This window comes from Ammospiza caudacuta, chromosome 1 (genome assembly GCF_027887145.1).
Source record: "Ammospiza caudacuta isolate bAmmCau1 chromosome 1, bAmmCau1.pri, whole genome shotgun sequence".
Taxonomy (NCBI): Eukaryota; Metazoa; Chordata; class Aves; order Passeriformes; family Passerellidae; genus Ammospiza; species Ammospiza caudacuta.
Genome location: NC_080593.1, coordinates 45,746,374 through 45,769,188, shown reverse-complemented (window position 1 = coordinate 45,769,188; position 22,815 = coordinate 45,746,374). Strand labels below are relative to the sequence as shown.

Genomic DNA, 22,815 nt, shown 5'->3' with positions numbered 1-22,815 from the left:
ACTGAATGCACCATGATACCTTTGGAATGAAAGCTGAAAGGAGATTTTTTATTCTCACCTATTAGTAAGATGGATAAAGGAAAAGAAATCTTCACTTCCAAATCACATGAAACATCAAAGCACAGCCTAGGAAGTAATCTTCTAGGCAATCCTTTCATGCCTACCAGCAATTAGAGCATTCAACAACCCTGTCTGCTTCCAGCTGAAGAAAACATTAGAGCAGGTGCACTGCCTCTGAACAATGCCACCGTGCAGCCAAGCAGCCAGCAGCAAAACCCTCAATCCAGCAAAAAGCTTTCTCTTTGTTCCTCTGCACGTTGCTCTCTGGAGAGCCTCTTTTTCCATTAGTACCACACCTACACAACTGACTCCCCAGGGATATTACCACATGTACATGCATTAGACCTTTCTTCCTTATTTTATTTACAGAGTGGACCAACAATATGGACAGATTAAATAGAAACCATATTTTACAGTATTTTAAATTTAATGTGAAACACAAAAATATTGCTAAGTAGAAACACAGGACTGATTCTTTCACACAGGATTGAGTGAATGTACCTGAGCAATTAAGATACTTCATGATGACAAAGATTCTTCATAAAACCTTATTTACCTACATAAATCTGGGACTTAGTTTGCATTCTTTGCATCACAGCCTTATTACCTAAGTTTTCCTGTTTTGAAGAACTGAAAATAGGTGACATAAAGCAAATGGTATTTTTAGGGTAATGGCATTTTTAAAAAAGGTTCATTGCTTTTAATGTTATTATTTGTCACTGTTTATGCTTTAGGAACTATTTGTGTTACCACTATAATAATATTGAGGTAAGAATAAGCTAGAATAGAAAATTAGATCACCAATGTTTTCAAGATTTGGTGAGTTATGAATGTTACATCAAGTGGAAAAACAATTATTTGGCTCTTGAGCAGATCAATTGCATGACTCCTGCCCTGAAAATTATTTTATATTCTGATCTTAAAAATGAATAGTACCTAAATAAGAAAATTTTACAAATGGTCTATTTGCAAAATAGACTCTTTTTGGCTAGTCTATTCCTAGCCCTGATAGAATGACTGGACATTTTATGACTGAAGAAAGAGTCACTATGTTTAAGGGTAAATTTGAATTTATCATATTGAAGTGGTCAAGGCTCTCCAGAGCTTCCCTTTGTGGGAAGAGTGGCTCAGCTTTTTCTACACACATGGAATGTAGGGCACTCACCAATGGTGCCCGAGCAGGCAGTCCTTCCCTCACACTCAAGACAATAGATGCAGAAAGGATTATGACAACCAGGGAAGAAAAGCCAGTTATCACCTTCACTACAGCTAGATCAAAAGCAGACTGGGAAGTTCTATGTTATCTTGAGTATGACTGCCTGAGAGGAATAAAGACCTGACATTCTCAGAAGCAATATGGTTCTGCTTCAAGTCAAAGCACAACATAACCCAAATTTTTCCTGGACTGGCAGTGTTTAGCTGCTATTGTTAGAAGGCAGTTTAGAGGTGGAAACTTTCTCTTGTGAAAAAAGACTGCACAATTGGAGACTCCCCAGGGAGTCAAACTCTTCTGAACCTAAGAGAACCCCACCAACACAGAAATCTGTTTTTTTCTATCATTGAATCTATGAATCAAACACAGAGTTGATTAAGACCAGCAGGTGTATAGATTAGCCAACTAAAAGATAGAAAACCAGGGGGATTCTCTCATAAGTATCTGAGCATAAAACAGGATAGTGAAAATGCAACCTTAACAATTTAGAAATAATAAAATCACATACTGTTGAATATGCATTACTGGGCAATATAAAAATAATAGAATATAAGAAATTAGTTAAACTAGGCTGGACTGTGGTTGCTCTCTGTGAAAAGACAGGGTTAGAATGACATACACAGAGGAAGAGTAGTTCTGAAAGTATAATCACTGATACCTCGAGAGTTCATGATTTGTAGCTGCTTTTGAAAATGAAAAAATAAAAAAAAGAAAAAGGGAAAAAGAAAAAACGGAACTTCCCATCTGTGACAAAATTTCAATCCAATTCAGGTTTTTGTGTCAGATTGACTCAACCATTATATAATTCATTCAGAAAAGGTATCCAAGATGTTTGAAATTCAGCTCACAGCACATAGGGGTCCATAGCCCCAAAGTTCTGAAGGTGGGGGGCTTTGTTCTAGTCAAGACTTACCAAGATAGTCCTCATTCCTGGGAGTACAATTCATTGAACATGAACTTGTTCAACAGGGATGGAATGAAAGATCAGAAAGTAACTTCCCTCGGAAAATAATATAAGAACATTCAAATGTTTTCTAGTTACAACAGAACAGATATAAATATTTTCTACAATTTTTATGAGTAAATACTACATAACTATAGACTGTAATAATATTCAGAGAATCTATTTACAGAGTTGATAAGACATTAAGAGTGTCCTATGTGAACAGCCAATTTTGATTTGTTTGGATCCCATGCTGCTGGCCCCCAGGTTTGCCTGAAGTAAATTCACACACCCAAGTGACCCTTTTAGATGGGAAACCTGGGAAGGAATAGAGGTGGAGGTAATACAGTGGCTTCCCAGGGCATAAATTTAAAATAATTCTGTCACCAATTGTGCATATATTAAACACCTAACTTGCATTCTTTTCATGTGAATTTAAGTATTTTTGTTGCTACAGTTTAATTTGTCAATTGTGCAGTATTTGCAAGCACAACCTTGCATCATAAAATACTAAAAATTAAATAAACCAAGACTTCAATAAAATGAAATTATGTTGTTTGGATTGACTATCATTGCTGTTATTAAGCAAACTTTATAGCAACTTTTCAGTTAGATATCTCCCCACATGTCAGAGATGCATTAGAGCTTGTGGTTCATTTTATAAATCACAGCAATTCTACAGCATGATATACTTCAAGTCAAAACCCAATACACCCTATTTCATTCCTACAAGGTGTCAACTAAAATAAGGTCCCTTGGTTTTGTCAGACAGAAGGTAGATGATGCTTAGAAGATTTTCCAAACAACAGGTTTTAATTATCTGCATGAGGAACAAGACTATCTAACAGGACACTTTACTCTTTGAAAGACAACAGTCTTTAAAACCTCTTTTAAAGCCAGTCTGAGATATTAGCAGTTGCTGCTTCACACCTACATGGAAGAATTTCTGCTTGCACATTGTGAGTTTATATATAGTGTCTATTTTTTAAAAAAACAAAGACTGCATGAGGTCCTAAAATTAACGGCAAAAGCTAGGCAAAGTTCTTCACTAAATTAAATGTGCTACTTGTGTAAAATTAGGAATGCTGTGCATTCAGCAAGATTTGAAGTCAGTTAAGATTCAGTAAAGACTTTTGAGTTACTGCTCTGAAAGACCATGTCTGCAACAATTACCATGTGATAAAATACAGAGGAATTTATATCCCAGGCTTATTAGAACTAGAAACTCTTCTAAAGATATTTCTATTGTAACAATAGACTTCCTGTCATACAAGCTTAAACCCTGTTTATCTCTTTCAAATATCTTAACACACTTCTGCTTTGACATCAACTTTCTCTTCCACCAAAATCCTTGAGAGACCAAATTCAAACTTAGAGAGCTGTCTTTTTAACAAAACCCATACAGACTAGATGTGAACAGCTTCAGAATACAGATAGAACCCTAAACTGTTGTCACAAACTGACAGCACTCAACATCTTTAATTGCTCTAGCTTGGCCTTCATGAGGCCCTGGGGTGGGAGTGATAAGGACCAATGAACCTTGGCTTCAGAAAATTCTCTGAAGTTTTCAGTTCTAAGTTGCTGAAATAACCCATGGTTGAATACAGTTCCCACATATACTCAGCAAAGGATAAGGGTAAAAGCTCTACACATTTCTCTATTGAAAAGTCACACTCTGTAAGGAAAGATATTAAACATTTGTTTATATTTGTATTGGACTCTTTACATCAGTCTGCCATAAGATGAAAACATGGAGTAGAAGTACTTGGATTTTTAAGTGAGTCTTTTACTGTTCTTACAACTGCACCAAAGTACAAGAGCAAAGACTAGACTATCCCCCAAATGGAATTTGCTGCTGGTTATTACAACAGAATTGGATCTATGCCAGTTTCCTGTAACATCCTGTGTTATTCATCAATTATATTTTCAACAGAAATAAAAACAGACAACTAGTAATTGCAACTGTCCAAGGTGGCCTTCATGTATTTGCACTTAAATGATCAACGGGCTTAAACAGAAGTCAGGATGTTACATGATATCACATCTGCTTTAGCCCTTATGACCAGATTATATTTTGTAGCCCCAAATTACATTTGCCTTAAGCCTACTCTTTTACATCAACTGTTTTCCAAATAAGTGTTGAGATAACTTTGACAAGCAGACCCCTTTATTTGCCACCATATGACCATACCAATAATGACACACCTGATTACATCTCTAAAATCCAGCCACTGACTATTCACTTGAGATTATGCTATCCTTCTTGTTAACTGGCTCAGACATATGTCTTGTATTGTTTGCATAGTATGCTTTTTCTACTCTGATGTATCCATGATTTTCAACCTTACCATTAGGATCTTTGAGCTGGAACCCATCACACTGTGATCATGTTGTCACTGGCTATATGCTAGCTATAGTGCCCTACCTAATATTTGATATTAGTGTAACCTAGGTCAATAGATCCTTCATCTTCTGTCAGCACAGCTACCTGATCCCAACTATCTTGACTTCAAAAGATTACATTGAATTAGATCAGCTGGTATACCAGAGCTCAGCAGTCAAGAGGCTCTGAAAGAACTGCAGGAGGCAGTCCTGGCTCAGAAAGAACTTCAAGCCTGCATGTGTTTCTGTGCTCCATACCTCTTGCCTGTATTTCAAGAGGATCCACACCATGGGAACACGGCTGTAATGACACTGTGTGGTGGATAACCCATACCTTTTTTATGTGGGTAGCTGTTGCTGGGAGTAGTGAAGCCTGTGTCCGTATGTTAACGGACTGGCTCAGACTCCTGGCAAAACTTCCACAAAAACTCTGGAAGGAGATCACACAGAATGGTTTGGCCTATTAGACTGTCTTGATCCAAACCACCCAGTTGTAAAACAAAACCAGTGAACTATACTGCCCTCCCCAGCAACAAACTGAAATGAATCCTGTGCTAACCCGATGCTTTAATTGAGAATATGGACACTGGTTTGTTTGAGGGCAACTAATTTCTTCACAAGTGAAAAAGAGGTTAAGAACATTGATAGAACTAGAGTGAGAGAGCTGGCCATAGAAAAAGGTGATTCAGGCAGCCAGGATCTCAGTGTGTGCCTTCTGAATATGTGCAACAGAACAGCAGGTGAAACTTCATATGCAAGTACTGGTTTAGTACCTGCACTGTATTTTTGGCTTGGATAGAGTTAAATTTCTTCACATTAGCCCGCATGGGGCTCTGGTTTGGTTTTACTGAATACAGTGTTGAAAACACAGGGACGTTTTTTGTTGAGCAGCACTAACATAGAGTGGAAGACTTCTCTATTCCTCACCCCACCCATTAACAAACAAGCTGGAGGTGCACAGAAGCTGGGAGGGGACACAGCTGACCAGAGGGATATTCGACACCATTTGTTGTCACGCTCAGCAACGGAAGTGAGGAGGAGAGGTTGGCAGGGTGGACACTACTCCTGGACTGTCTGGGCATTGTTTAGTTGGTGTTGAGCAGTTGTTTTCATTTGTATCACTTGGTATCACTTGTCCTTCTCGCATTTATTTTTCTCTCTTCATGGTTTGGGTTTTTTCTCCCTTTTCCTTAGAATTTTTAAAATTCTTAAGACATCTTTTTAATTATTAAACTACTTTAATGTCAACCCACAAGTTTTTTTCTCACTTTATGCCTACAATTCTCTCCCCTCACTGGGGGAGAGCTGTTTGAGTGGCTGTGTGGTGCTCAGTCACCAGCCATGGCTAAACCAAGACAGTACCTTTTCCTTTTTCTTTACCGTGCCTGCTCCACTGGACACAGGTGTTTTCTAGGCATTAATGTACTTACACAATCACAGCCGGTTTACCAACCTGCTCCAACACAAGGAGCCTTCACCATCCTGCCCCAAGTTGTGCTTCATGTTCCACTTCTTATGTGCCCTGGGCAGTACCACTATGCACCTACATCTCACTACATGCCTATATTTGTCTTTCAGCCTGCTTATGCCCAGACCACTGATTCTAGAAAGCAAGTTCAGACAAAGAAATTCAGCTTGACAAGATAACGGGGGTGGGGAGAAAAGGGGAGCTTGCAACGAAAGACTCATGTTTCTTTGTTTCTACCCCCACCCCCCTCACCATCTTATCACAAGTGAAGAGACAAACATTAAGGATGATAAAATTTAACTGTAGCTTGAAACAATGGAGTAATATCCACAGCATTTTCTAAGATGATATATTCTGCAACAAATTCAACACAGGTCACTGCTTCCCATCTAGGATTCAGGATTGTAATAGATAGTGGTATCATGGCACATTTAATACACTTTATGTGAATAAAGACTTCTGTTTCAGAGAGATAGCATGTCAAACAGATACAGGGATGCCAATGTGTTTCATTATAGGACTGCACACTTTTTCAGATAGAACCAATACGCAGTTCCTACCAGTAAATAGATGAGACATGTTCAAAATTTTCTCTCCTCTGTTCATCAACATTTTTAGAAAGAGAGAACTGACAAGCCTTAATGCACAAACCCTGTGCTTTTAGGGAAAGGGACTTACAAAGTAGGCTAGAAAAAATAAAGCCTGTACCTAGTGAATCTGGATTTATGTCAAGTAAATGCAGCTCTATTGGGAAAACTGGAGGACTCTCTGGAACTAGACTGTCAACAAATCGTGCTGAAGAGAAGCTGCAGCAAGTAAACACCAGAAATAAGAGGTATATGTAGTTAAATTTTCAGGACAAACAATTTCAGGGCATGTAGAATTCAACCATTTTGCAAAATTTGGCCTGTAAGAATACTGCACCAAACTGGGAGAGTGACTACAATTCAGCCTGGGATCCTGGATGTCACAGGGAGCACCCACACTGGCCAGGTCATGGAACCAAATGAGGAAGTTACTGCCAGGAGTGGTCATTTTAGGCTTTCTGGATGTGTTGCTGTAGCACTGCATGCTGTGCAGGACTGCATGCACACCTTTGATGAACACAGATTTTCTTTCTGAGTGCACAACAGAGCCCTGCAACCACTTCTTGCACTCAGCCCAGACTGGGCTCTCCAGACTGATCCCATAATGCACAGACCTGGTCTCAGTGACTGCCTGACCCATAGCCTAGGCAAGCAAAACCCTGTAAGCAATGCTGTTCTTCCTATGTCTTCTGTCAAAACCTGTAAACCTGCCTTGAAATTCTGCTCCTTTTGGTATTCTGTCTGCCTTTTCCTTATCTTGCTTATGACTATTCCTCACAATACAGACAAAATGCTACCTCTAAATTCATCTTCTAGTGTTGCTGTTTGAACCACATGTTCTCTTAACAACATTCAATGTAATTTCAGAAGAAAACACATAGTACGTAACAGTTTGAGCTTTTTTCTTCTAGTAAGATAAATAATGGCATAAACCCACAATTCATGTCATTCTGGGTTGAATGATGGGATCAAAATACATGATATCTGTCTGTGCTTATTCAGCAATAATATGTATTGGAAAGCCTGTTCAACCATCATGGATAATTTTACCATTCTTACAGTCTTTACATAATACATATAGTAGCATTAGTTCTGCTGTCATCCAGGGAAATAAGTTGTATTTCATGGATACATCATCAGCTAAAAACTTTATGTCACAATATGGACATGCTAGCTAGGAAATATGATCTTTTAAAATGTGAATAAATCCACTAACAGTACTTTAGTGGATTTTTTCCATGACTCAGTGGAATAGAGATTGGAGCAATCTGAAATATGACAAGTAAGGAAAGAATGGCCCTCAGGAAAGACTAAACAAGTTGAAACTGAATGGATGCAGGTGAACAAGAAGTTTCTTATCTTTTTCAAAGGTGGGTGGTAGAGGGGAAAAAAAAATCTTCCCAGTTTTTCTATTCTCTTAAAAGACAGAAGACAGCTTCAGACTTTATATAATTATCCTATTTCTTCTCCCCTTGATCTGAAAAATTCAAAGGGAAACACTTTCCTTGACGAAAATAAAGGAACAACCAGCTGATGCAATATCTTCTAACAACATGGAGACATCTATGGAAACATTTAAACCTTATTTATAAAACAAAACTCCCCAATGTTTATCAAGTGAGGGCCTCTTTAACAGAAAAGTAAAACTGATTCTTAAAGCTCAGATCAGAAACCCATGACATGTCCTCAAACAAATGCCTTTGCTGAAAGATTTGTCTTCATAAACCCATCTTACATAAATATCATCTTGGTTCAATTAGGAAAAAGCTTAAACTAAGATGAAATTTTTTTAAAGGATGGATAGGCAAGTTTGGATTACATTTATGCAATGCATTTTATTAAAAAAATAAATAGCATCATTCAGGAGAAATCTACATTTTTGTCACAGCAGTTTAAATAACCTCTGTCCCTCAGCTGGAGGTTTCAATGGCACCTCAAACAGGTTCTCCCACCAGCTGACTTACAAAAACTGACTACATGCAGATACATTGCTATAAAATATAACTGATCATGTGTAACTACACACAAAATTAGTTACCCTCTCAGATTTACAAGGTATTGATCAAATGCCACAGGAAAAATCTACCAGTTGGAGAGTGGTAACTTGTCTAAATAACTTGTATGAGAACATACTCACCTGAATATATACTGCCTTAAGACAGTATAAAATCCATATGTAAAGACTTCAAAAGAAATTTAACTATAGAAATGAGTTATTGAATATAAAATGCACATTAAAACGTAACTTAAAATGTTTGGCCTGAAGAGCAAAAGAAAGCATCATCCTAAAAAGACTACATCTAAACAATATTTTGGGCAAAAGTCTGAAAAATAAAAAATATTTAGGTGGAAGAGGAAGAACATCACAGGAAAAGTCTCAAGTAATATAGGCTACTGCTTTATATTTGCATAAAAATTGGGAATTTCCAAAGGCTTAAAAATATATATAACTTCAGATTATCCATTATGATGTAATTCCCTTTCTGATTTAAAGAGGAAATTATTTTCAAGTTAATTGTCCACAAATGACTTAAACAGTCATTCAGTACACAGATTTCCTGAAAATAACTTAGAAAACAAAACCATCTGGCTGCATGGGAGCTATGACAACCACTGAAGTAATTTAAAACAAAACAAATAAAAACCCCAAACCATTCTTCAAAGCAGTGAAAACCCTCAGATTTCGTTTATTTGTCCACTAGATAGATCTGGTTCTGCCAAAAAGAACTTCTTTCAGTAGGATCATATAATTCCATCTGATGTATGACAGAATGATTGATGTAGTTTAATTTTGTGTATAGTACTTTGTACTTTTGTGACCTTACACTTACCTCAAATTGGCAGTGGTACATTGCTTTCCTACTGAGATTGTTCTAACTGCTAGAATAGAACATATGTGATAGCTCTACAACCTATGACTGTAGTAATACTGTATTTAAAATATGTCTCTTTTCAAATATACAATTACACTTTTAATTTCATGTCCTAAAATGACCTTTCAGCTTACTAATTATATCTGACAAGATACACAGGGGTATCATCATAATAGACTTAATTTATTTTCTGTAACAAATAGTTGCATCATCAATATTTAACCTGTAGCTGATATGATAGGTACATGCTTAACTAGTTATTCATTTTTCCCTCAAACTGACTCAATGCACTAGTGCTAATACATATTATTTCAACTGCAGTTCATGGGAATACTAGCATAATGTCAAATGACAATGCTTGAATCAAACTGCAGGAAAAGCAGCACCTAGAGTAAATGCAAAGACCACAGTCTCTAGAGAGGAGGTAAAAAAAGGTCATTTTCATGACTAAGTGGGTGAGAAAAAGCATAAGGCTTTGAAGACTTTCCTGATTTATAGTCCCTGAGTTTGTTATCAGGAAACCTTTGGATACCTACAACCTCAACCAGGTGGGAAATCTTTCATTTTAACAAAACAATTTACTTTCTCCATTTAGGTTTCTGCCTCCAAGTAGTATCAATCAGAGTATTCACTCAGTCAAAACCTTAAATCTGTCTAGGTGTTGGACAAGTACAGAAAATATCTATTATGGTTGGCATCTTAGAAATTTAAAGACAGTCTAGGCTTTGACATTGATATATTTATTAAACTAATCTCCCACCATTAAACTAAGCTGACCAGTTGTACAATCAGATGTCTGCATAAAGCCTCTCGGATGAGAATATAATGAATTCCAGGACTTGGAATATTTTTTGTCATGATTCTGTTCTTTTCCATCAATTAGGTGATAAAATGAGACATCTTAGGTAGCTCAAGCAGCCAGCTATGCTGCAAGATTATCTGCTTGTCTGGTTACAGATATAGAAAGCATCAGGACACCTACCCCAGCCACAGAAATGCCAGTTCTCTTTTACAGTACAGCACTACAGAGACAAGATGTAACAACTTGTTGAGCCCTTACTCACTTATTTTATCCTTTGAAGTTCTAGCAAGCATGTTGTGACATTTTGTGCCTTATGGGTGACTCTCAACAACAACAGGCTTGGTTCTACTTGAATGGCATAACTGTTCCTCACAGCAATTACCATTTCTATTTTCATCCTTTTCAGATGGCTGCATTGATGAATATCACAGGATGACACAGGTTATTTTTTCCTCAAAGACTTCACTACTACCATCCTATTTTGACATGATTCCCACATATCTTTTCTGGTACTAGCCTTCTAAGTTTGCCCATGTGATGTTACACACTTCCATCTGAGTGACTGGCATTTTGGGTCAGAAAAATACGTCTTAATACTGCTAAAAAGCATTCTGAGCTTCGTAACATCACAGAAGAAACTTCTTCAGGCTCAGCCCCCATTGAATTCTCATATAAACTGTAACTCAAATGAACACAAGACACACAACACAGGACTACTATTTTTAGATGTTCACAGAGGCACTTCTGTACTCAAGAGCTGAACTAACTACTACAGTACTGGCAGGGAGCTGTGAAAGGCTTACATCCTGCATGGCAGAGGCTGCAAGGTGTACTACTGGAACTACTCAGACAAGATGATACATTTCTTATTTTACATTGGTTTAATTAAGAGCATTTTTTTCCTAAAAACTGACTAAATACAGAAAAAATGCTTTTAGGTTCTCACTCTTACTGATTTCCCTGCTTTATTCTCGTCAATCTCTCTATTCCAAATCACAATAAATTGCACATTAATTGCTTTTACAGAAAGCAGATATAAAGCACTACCATAAAACACCTTTTCTACCTTCAGTCACTAAACAAATACTTAGTTGCAGCATATGTCACAGTTGAGATGGCTACAATACACGGAGTATCACCATGCAACTTCAGAAGGCTTTAAGCATTCCCCCAAACAGAGTAACACCATATCAAATCAGAAGGCTTCAAGCATCTGCCCATGCAGAGAACATCACTTCAGAAGGCTGCAAGTGTCTGCCCTTCTTGTTCCTCATCAGAACCTTTTATGCCATTATCTTTGATGCATTGCACCTGTGTGCCCTCTGCTCCCTTTGGTGGTTGGTCAGTGCACCTGGGCACTCCCTGGCTCATTGCTGCCAATGCTGCTCCCCTGACCCACACAGCTGCAGCCCACTGGGGATGAGGCTCAGCCACAGCCCCACTCCCAAATACCACAAACTGTGCATCTACAATACTTCTATATTGTATCCTGTAAAACTTCTGCAGGAGACTCCTAAGAAAAAATAGAAGCTAGTAAGGAATTAGTAAATTACTTCAGAACCAGTCTGAATATATCTGACTGTGTTTCTTCACAGGCTAAGTCTGTGTGTTTTATTTGTTGTTGCTTAAAGTAAAATGCCCTTTAAAAAAAAAAAAAAAAGCAATGTACTCTATACAATTCTTTCACAACTACCTTTTCCTTGCAAGCAGACTTCTTCTGTGACTAATCCATGTTCCTCTTCTTGATCACCATCTTAAGAGATAGTTAAATTCTCTCACCTTGGAAGAAAATGCTGCAACTTTGAAGCCAGCTACTCCAAAAACTCAATTTTACCCCTAAAATCCAAGTCACATGTAATGACACACCAATGCCGTCTCAGTGTTGCACTGTAGTTCAGACCACTGCATAGGTGGATGCAGCAGGGAGGAAGATCTGGGTTATCAATTTACTGCAGTCTATTGTCTAATTTCATGAACACTGGTGATGTAGCATGTGACAAGAGCTGGCTAAGAAGCTACAAACTGCTCTTTAAAAGTGTGCTATGGGCACCATGATCAAACGTCTTTTGGAGACTGAAGCTGAAATCAAATTATCCCTGAGGAAATGAAAGGTAGAAGAATATCCTCCTAAGGTTTAGGTAAGTTAGAAATGTTGGGGTCTATCTAGAGAGCTCAGAATTCATAGACATCATTATGGTAGTAATAACTACTACTTTGTAAAGACCTGTGCATTGAAAATATATTTTTTCCTTTTTTTTTTTTTTCAAGAAAAAGGTTGAAATTGGATGTTGGTCTCATGAGTGTCATATTTTGGATATGCAGGTATTTAACAGACTTTAACAATACAATACACAAAGACATCTGAAATCTAGTTAATCCCTTGACATTTGACTAAAAGTCAAAGCAGCAGACCACAAGATGAATAAGGATACTTCAGCATGAAAGCTGATCTTTCTTTCATGAGGTGTAAATGAGTTATGATCATCTGACTACAAACTTTATTGCAGATCTGTTTATAATAACTGTCCCTGCTTTAAGCACCTAGCATGCTTTCTTAGTATGATATTGAATATTATGACTGCTGTAGCTGACATTCCACATTTCCACCAAAAGTCCTTAGGAATTCCAAGTTTTACACAAACTGCTTAAAGAGCCATGTACTACGAATAGTGGTCACATTTTCACACAACTGAAAGACTACTTTTATTGCACTAAACCCCATAATACCCCTTTTACTTTAGTTTTTTGAGATTCAACATCATTTAGACATATAGTTTTGGATTTTCTCTTTCATATATTGGAAACTTGTTGTTAACATTGAGATAAACATCTCTGCTTGTACTCTGCTAGTGGTAGTTACCTCAGTATGGTAGCCAAACACAAGATCACAACAGGGCAGTCTGGGAAAGGCAATTCAATTCAACATTACTATATTGAACTTTTTATATAAATCATCTCCTTACACAACCATCATAAAAAAATTTGTGACTGATTTATGGAGTATAATGGGATTCAGAAAAGCTAAAAATGTAAACTCACTCATAAGTAATACTGGGCTGAAAACAGTTTACTACATCAGCCTTGAATACCAGTGGAAGCTTGGAATTACTTTTGAAACATGCTGAAAATAGCTTTTTATATAAACATAATAAATTTGATGCATTGTCAGGAATAAATAGCTGCATACAGACTATTAGAAGTTATCCACTGCAGCCTATAAGATCTATTTTCTAACAAGATGTTTTGTTCTTTTCTTCAGAATGAAGATCCTTGCAAAGCAATTAAAGTCTTTGAAAGACATTTCTCTGCAATCTAACATGATATACTCAAACTCTTCCTATAAACAAAATGATGCAACAGTTAGAATGAAGACATTTCTTGCCTTTGAATACCACCCATGGATAAACCATACTCAGAGTTGGAAAGCACTGCTCACTAGACAATGATTCAACTTTTTCTGGTTTTAATTTTTACAAACTATGTGAAAAACAAACCAAAACCCCCCAAAAAATCACAAGTAAAGAAAAAAAAAGCAACAAAGAGATGGAACTGAAAGCAAAAGTTTATACATCTGTTAATTGTACTTGAGTATAAGAATTTCACTACATTAAGTGCTGTGGTGCACTTGGCTATTTATTAATCATCACATCCACATAATGAAGCAGCCTTGCAGGCTCATACCACTCACTTATCAAGCAGCCAACCCTGACTTCATGGTTTGTCTTATGTATAAATTTGTCAGTATGTCAGTGCTTGTCACTAGACACACATCTAAGAGAGACAATGTCTTTTCAGTAGACTGGTCTAGTGCCTGTCTATAGAAACAGATAATCAACCACTATACTCCTACAACACCTGCTTAGGAACTCAATCTTAGCATCTAGAACAAGGTTTCCATTTTGCAGTCAGCAAATGTCAACCCTTTTAACATGACAGGCACAAAGTAATATATGGCTGTTTTTTTCATGACCAGTAGAACTAAAAATACCTGTCTTCATACAGATCTGCATCCTGTATCTCTGCCTACCTCTATGCCAGTTAAGTCACCATCCTCCATACTGATGACTCCCTGCCCCTGTTTCTGGAACCTTGGTGCTGTTTTGTTCTATGTCACCCAAATATAAGGACACCCTCCAGCATGAGTTGTTCCCATGCACTGACTGAGCCTGTGGGATCGTTTCATGGGTACCCTCCTCAGGCACTGACCAACACACCATTAAACTCAGTGGTTACAAACCCAAAACAGAGACTGCAGGCATCCTAGAAAGAAAATGGGAAGTGAATACTGAAAAGGCCACAGTGACATATTAATTAATAGATCTTTACAGTACATAATGTATAAGTACATATCTATATTTTGTACATGTCATGTATAGCACTATTCTATTTGCTGTATGCTAGTGAAGAATATTTAATTGATAAGGCTTTTGTCTTTCTCTAAATTATGGCATTAACTTGGGTTTCTGTCATCAGATAATGATTATTATAGACTGAATACATATTTGGACCTCTGTGCTCTCTCAAGTGAACTTAAAATTGCCCAGTATCAAAATATGGGGAAAGGGAAGAAAGAAAGATTGGCAGCCAGAAGCCAAGACAGAGGAAGAGAGGGTAAGTGTCACTCTCTTAGAAGAACTTCCTGAAAATGACCACAATTGTCTTGGCCTTTTAATATCTTTCCTTAACTATTCACAAGGGACCCTATATTAATCCCACTCACCTTATTGAATTCCAGGCTCAGTAATTAAACTGAATCATAGTATTCCCCTCTGATTATTAAGTTGAAATTGTCATTAATGTTAACAGAACAAATGTTTAATAGCTGATAACACAAGTATAGGCCATTTTAAATTCCCTCTGTGACTTCAGTTGCATATGTTATTCTCCATTTCACCTTTAAACACATTAAGTAGTTATCAGTACATGTCTGATGTATTTTAACACAAAAGGACAGTTCAGGGAAGAAAGAAATTAATACCAGGCAATCCACCTTCCATGGAAGTTGCTGAAATACACAACCATATCATTTTTTAATAACAGAAAATCACAGAAGCAGTAATGCAGAAAGTGCCATCATGCAAGATTTCCTTGAGAAAGGGGAAAGTTCAACATGCAAGCTACAGCCCTTTAAAAAAAACTATCACCTCATACAACTCCTTTGAGCAAGTGAGAGTTCTGAAGGCTAACAGGCACAAAAAGAAACAGTGACGTGGGTCTCTAAATGATCTGTCTGCAAAAATGCAGCTTCTTGGAAGCTGAAGAAAGGCATGCACAAAATTGGAAAGGAATCTTCATTGCTAATGCCTTGACTCTTAGATACAAAAATCTCGACAGGACTGACCATCTAACCTGAGCTCCTTCTAATGTTCAGCAAGTATCCATGGTTTTTAATTTCTGAAGCTCCATATATACATGAATTAATTATCACACTGTAAAGGGGAAATAAGGGAAAGTAATGAAATTATGAAATTGACCATAATACTTTGTCTTCAGCCTTTTTTTAACACAGGAGAACAGCTCATGAATGTTGAATACCTTCATTAACAACACAGACACTGTGTTAATAGGATGTATTAACATGCATGTTCAGCAAGTTTACAGATGACATTGAAGTGAAGAAAGCAGCTGATGTGATGAAGGACTGATGGATTCAGAAAGAACTCAAGAAGCTGAAGAGCTCCAAGAAAAGGTTGCCAGAAACCTTTTTAAGTTTAACAAAGGCAAATACAAAGCTCTGTACTCTGAAAGGAATACATTCATATAATAGTACAGGCAGAGTCTGAAAACACACACATCATGTGGTCCACTCTCCTAAACATCTTGGTTGCCCTTCTCTGGACTTGCTCCTGCTTGTTAATGTCTTTCTTATAGTTTGGAGCTCAAAACTAGACACTACAATGAATGGAGGAGAATAGTCACTTTCCTCAATCTTTCAGTTTTTCTTTCTCATCACAGACCTCTTTTGCCTTAATGGCTGCAAAGGCACTCTACTGACTCATGTTCAACTTTTCTACTTGGACTCCAGGATATTTTTCTGGAAGAGGAAGCTTAGTTTTCAATTTACTAGATTGCATTCTTCTCCATCACACAAAAGTAATTCAAAAATGAGAAGTTAAATGCCAAAGATATGGCAGCAGAAGTTTAAGGTGTTTTCCTTATGTGAACACTATATATTTACAGACAGTAATGCAAAGGATTTAAAGCCTTTCAATTTGCACAGAATAACTTCTCTCCCCTTTCAATTCAAAGAAAATCTAAGAGTCTGCAATTAAAGGATCAATACTCTCATAACATATTTGGCAAACCAAATTTTAGAAGTTCTTTACTTGACAATTAGGCCCTAAATCAATAAAGCACTGGCCAAAATCCAGGTTTCCAGTACTCTGAAGATTAGACAGTGGGGAAAAGGGATGAGAGAAGATGGAGACATTTGACTTGAACTAAATTATTTTTGGCTTCTGTGCTGCTTTCTTTAGTGTGGTTGCTGAAGTTCAGTGAGCCCAAGTTAGTGTTATCTAATCAGTATTAGTCTGAAAATATTACTGGAGTCATTAGGACATAGCACAAGAAAAAGACTTTAATAATATTTCTATCCTGCTTCCTTAGTTTGGAAACTAGCATGACTGAAGAGATGTATTTTATTTTTGGAGCAGATGAAAAGTGAAAGAGCACAGACATACTACCAGCAGCATAAAAAGCACACAGGAGTTTGCTCTGTAGGACAATAAAGAAGAGATATTTAGGGAATGGAGGCATTTCTGCAATGCTGTTAAACAGTTTTGCAGCTAATTTGCCACACAGAAAAGCAGAGGTGTATTACTTTAAGCAAGGCATGCCAATTATGTGGTTACAGTGCTTGTGGGACTTGAACAAACTTCTTCGCATTATGCAGTTTTAACAAGTTACCCTGCTGCAGCTCAGGTCAATGCCAACTTAGGATTTTGCCTGACAGAGAGCAGCCGTGCCTAAAGATAGTAAAAGCAGCACATACATCTCAATCCCAAGAAACCGAAGCAGTTTTAAGTGTGACAGGCAGTTTGGTGAGAAATAACCAAAGAATCAGAACACTATTAACCAGCCTTTTCCAAATTAGTCATACTATTCCATTTTTTCTCCTTTTTTGTTTTTTCCTGGCTCTGTTCTCCACTAATACACCACTAACTTCAGAGTTAATCTGTTTGCAACAGAGGAGAGGAATATGTTATTTAGCAACAGTGTCAAGTTACAGTTTGTCTCCTGAATAATGGCATTGCCCATCCAATGCCTTAAGTCTAGAAAGGTTCAGGAATTCATTTCTCTTGCTTTCTGGGTCAGTGTTCAAACTACTATGCTAATTATGAAAATGAGGACATGATTCCTACTACCTACCTTGATGGATTCATAGGCTGGTATGTGTACCAACAAACAGTACAAATGGTAACACAGACCTGTGTTGCTAGATGTCACTCACCCATTAATGATAAACAGAAGAAATGCTATCAAAATGTAATTAAACAAGGTTGTAATTTATATAGAGTTCCAACAGCAGAAACCTTTTCTTCCGAACCAATTTCTAAATAAAAGAAGCTTACATAATAAAATGCAGTTAAATGAATCATGGAATCATAGAACAGTTTGGGTTGGAAAGAATCTTTGAATGTCATCTAGTCCAAACCTCTTGTAATGAGCAGGGACATCTTCAGCTAGATGAGGTTGCTCTGAGCCCTGTCCAACTTGACCTTGAACGCTCTCACGGATGCGTTCAAGGCATCCAATCACTCTCCAGGCAACTTGTGCCAGTGTCGTATTACCCAGCGTAGGTGGTAAGCATTTCATGAAGACATGCAAGGGTTTGTAAACAAAGACTTTATAGTCAGCTTGGGTTCCACCCCATTGCTCTACATCATTGGACTGGAACAGAAGCTATTTCTTAAAAGTGTGCACAAATATTGTACAGCTATCCTTTCACAGGTTTAACTAGTGAGAAAAGGAAGAATTTGCAGAAGTCTCTCTACACTCTGCAGTGTTATGGTTAGTACTTTAGTCCATTACTTCTTTCCCAAGCCATTCTTCACAGGCATAATGTAATTTTCAGTTAGTAATTTTTTTGTAAGCACATTTTCCTGGAAGAACGACTTTCTAAAAGTTAAATTTGTAAATCAGTAAGGAAGGAAGAGGAAGTGATGAGGAGGACATCAGCTACAATGTGATTATCTAACAACCACTACAAAATCTAAATAGATAAAAGCTAGTTTCACACAGTGCCAGCTACTACACACTGGGAAACGTCTGAGAATAAAGGAGAATAAAGATAAAGACGACATACCTTCTTGAAAGAGTGCAATCATGTTCACACTTTTGTTAGCAACAATATTATTCAGTAAAACAATTACAGTTTGCATTGTATTCCCAAGTATACTGTCCTGGTATCTCTGGAAAAACAAAACAGTAAAAAATATATAAAAATCCAGTATTTCTTTTGCAAAGTTAGAAGACTATTACCTTAAAAAATATGGTAATACAAAACTAGTACTTTCTCAATCTGTTAAAATTCAACATTTAAATATTATAAAACCAGGCAAATATCTTAGATAACATCCATTTCAGGGACCCTGCTCTACAACATTAGACCAAAACTTCTCCTATGTTCTTTTAAACTAAACCAATTCTTATCTAGATTTAAAATGTCAGGACTTTTCAAAATGGCATAGAACTTTATCAATCTCATCTCTATATATTCAGAACCAGAAATATTTCCCTTTGAATATTTCTTTTATTAATGGCATAATTGTTACTCTTTTCAGTCTCAGGTTGATAACCCCACCATAAGTCTATTTGTTGCTTTTCTTTGTATACATTCATAATTTCACAAACATATTAAAGACCTATGAATGTATTGAAATGCAGCACTTTTTTAATGTCTTATGTTTGAAGATTGCCTAAGTGATTTTTCACAATTGTTGAGACTACACTGAGCAGAGGAAGGCACCAAGATTTTTAAAGAAATTTATTTTCTTGTGTTATATTCACTACACTTGCACACTCAGGCTGAAAAGGATGGATAAGGCAATGCAACCAATATGCATTTATATACACACGAGGGACAGTAATAACTAAGATAACTTCCAAGAACCCAAAATAGGAAAAAGCCTTGACAAATCTCAGTTTAGATCTAAATATAAGCCTAAGTACTCTTCAAATCTTCCTTGAAGATTCAGGAAATATTTTGTCCAATTTTCAGACTCAAAGTCAAATATATATATATATATATATATACATCCAAAGTGAAAATAACAACTAAGAAAAAATTGTCATGTTTCATGCATCATAGGTCTCTCACATGCACTTAGGTAACTTCCATGCATCCCTTTCCCATCAAATCTCTCAGTATATTGGTATTGCTCAACTACTTCACTGCTACAGAATACGTCATTTATTAGGGTCCACCTCCTGTCTGACAATTGAAAAAAATTTAAAGTTGAACATGATGAAACTTGTCTGAAGTTAAGCATTTCAGACAGCAAAAATCACTTCAGCTCTTGAATACAGTCAAAGGAATACTTCCTGTTTCTGCACTGAAAAAATAAAATGCATTATTTCCTACAAATACCAGGCAATATATATATATACAAGTATAATACATTAACAGAAAATTAAATACATAAACATACACAGACTTCTATTCAACATCACATCATCACATTATATGAATTTTCTATTCACAATAAAGTGCTCTAAAATACATGATAAGAAGAGACAAGGAAGAGTGCCTCACAGCCTTTTAAAGGACTTTAGTTTCTCACCCAAGCCATATATATATATATATATATCCAAGAGCTCTTAAATTCTATTTAGTTTATATAGCATTTTGAGATGTTATTTATGATTTCCATAAAGAACATAATAAATATCTGTTCCTCTAAAGGTGTGAAATACAGCCTGATAAATTCAAAAGCAAAGTTGGAAAGTATAAACATCAGATTCCTCAAATGTAAGGTAACCAATACAGGAAACAGACACCATAAAGCCATGGTACTAAAAGTAAATTTGAATTTAGTTTCCTACAGATATCTGAAACATAAGAAAAACATTATTTTCAAAAGATAAAGTGTTTATCTGGTAGTCTATCATCACAATATCTTATTAATTCTCCTAAAGAATGCCTAGAAAACAAGACATTAAACAGCAAGAATTACTATTTCCACTACTGATGATAGTGATAGATACACTAAAAACATAAAATAACAAAAGCAAAAAACATCCCCAGATGTCAAAACGAGATCTCACTCAAGTATTTTTTCTGAAGATATAATATTTCTATTACTGCTTCATATATTTGAAGTAAACACCTTCTAGTAAAATTCCCCTTTCAGATATGCAGTTAGAAGAGAAGCTGTTAGTTGCTTATGATAACAATCTTTCACATTTACCAGGTTAGTAACATTTCAGTGAAGCCATTTTTGCTTTTAATGGACATCAATTGTGCTTTGCAACCCTCTGCTGAACAACCAGCACTGATGTTTTCTACTTATATCAAAGCACAAATAACAAAACTTATCTTACCCTAAATACATACAAATTAGAATTCAAGATGCAATGTAGATATCTTGAGGAAGGAAAATGGTATCTTAATGAATTAAATAATCATACAAATGGTATACTCAGCTGTACTACTAATGGTTTAACATATGTTCCATGATGGGTTTTGACAAGATACTAGGTTCCAAGAAGCTACAGGTATGCTTTACTTATCTAAGCCATCACTGATTGCTGTTAGACTCAATTTTAGAGGTTTATATAAAAATATTTAACTTCATAATCTATCAAGGAGTAAAGCTGATCTAATTTGTGTGCACAGCACCACTGACTGTGGACATTTAATGAACAGTGCACTTGACAGCTTTAATAAAACATAGCATTTGCCAGCAGAGATAATTAGAATTGAAGCAGTAAAATTCTAGTGTTTGGCAACACAGATGAAACAACTTCATTAAAATGTACAGCTTCGGCGAATGAAAGGCAGGAAAGCACTGGACCCTGAAGAATCAGCCTTCTTAAAAATAATTGCTTCAGTGCTTAAAAAGGACAGCTATGAAATACCAAGGGCATAACAAGGAAATACTAGTATTAAAAAAAAAGAAGCCACAGAAGATAAATCAAGCTTTTCTAATAGGACTGAACTGTATTTAGGCCATTAAACTTTTCATTCTAATTTTGAAGGGTTGCACTTTCACAAAAGAAATCAGTTGAGGTATTTATTTAAACCATTTAGGTAAAAAGGTGTGAATTAGCAAAGATGGAGTAGGAATCTTGGCAAGACACTATGGCTAAAGCTGCCTTTTCTCTTCCTTTAAGGGGATTAGAACTTAGAACAGTACTAGGCAAACTACAGTATTTTAATTACATTTTAGATAACAAAAGAGATTGCACTTGTGATAAGAGGTTTGCAATTTGGGAGACTTCACATACATGTCTGCTATTTATGTATCTAAGAACCCAGGAGAGAAAGCCCTAAATGCTACGTTTACAGATGTTCTGTAATTAAATCTTACACTACATACCACAGTACTCCGGCTCATTCAAAATAATCAGAGTGATTAAACTTTACACTCTCCTCAAGCTTATATATGATCTATGAACACAAGTTAGGTAAGGAAGGGAACATAAGGATATAGAGGCTTGATTTTTCATACACTAAATCCATTGAAAGAAGAAAATTATAGAAATTAACCATATTCAAATAAAGTTATTAAAATATGCCATTCTTATCTAATGATTCTTTGTCACAGTATAGTTGAGATGAAATAAACCAAAACATTGATGCTAACAAGGACCTATTTACAGGAACATAGTTTAAGATTGCCTTCAATGTAGCGTATTTTGATTTGCTATTACTTTATGAAATAGAGAATTAGAAACTTTGATTAATTTAATCTCTAACTTTAATCTCTAATTTTTGTGGCCTTTGATTCATAACAGCAGTTATGCACAAACTGAAAGCATATCATATGGATCTCTTTCATTAGGGTAATCCTATTTTCCTTATTAATTATCTAAATCAGGAGTAATAACAGTCATATCTCTTGCGACTCTGCTTTTCAAAAATCAGACTTTTTCAAAAGTACAGTTCTACCAGAACTAATATTTCCGAATATTTCCCTCTGAGTATGGTCACACAAAAAGGAGCAACTAATCTGACAACCAATTTCTAGAATGATCACGCTTTTCAGATGTATCACAGTGGTGACATATTCAGTTCACATACAAAGATTTTTAGTCCTGGAGCTTTCACAGAAATTCCTCCTGGAATATTGAAAAAAAAAAGAGCATCTGCATTCTTAGTCAATACGTGCTTAGGAAAAGTCAATTGATTATAGGGGAAAAGTAGTGATTTTGAAGCATTAACTAAGGAGAAAGAAAATCATTAATAAACACCTAGAATGTCAAGCATCAACCAACAGAAAACAGTAGAATTAGCCTTACATTTTGTTCTAATACCACTGCAGGA

The 22,815-nt window shown here is 36.3% G+C and overlaps 1 protein-coding gene across 1 annotated transcript in view; it reads right to left on the bottom strand.

The window, feature by feature from the left end:
* ULK4 (unc-51 like kinase 4) overlaps positions 1-22,815 on the bottom strand; it is a 209,986-nt gene that overhangs the window by 68,682 nt on the left and 118,489 nt on the right. Inside the window, exon 32 of the mRNA XM_058808529.1 lies at positions 18,634-18,739. Coding sequence (XP_058664512.1) covers positions 18,634-18,739 — 106 coding nt within the window. The remainder of the gene's footprint in view (positions 1-18,633; positions 18,740-22,815) is intronic.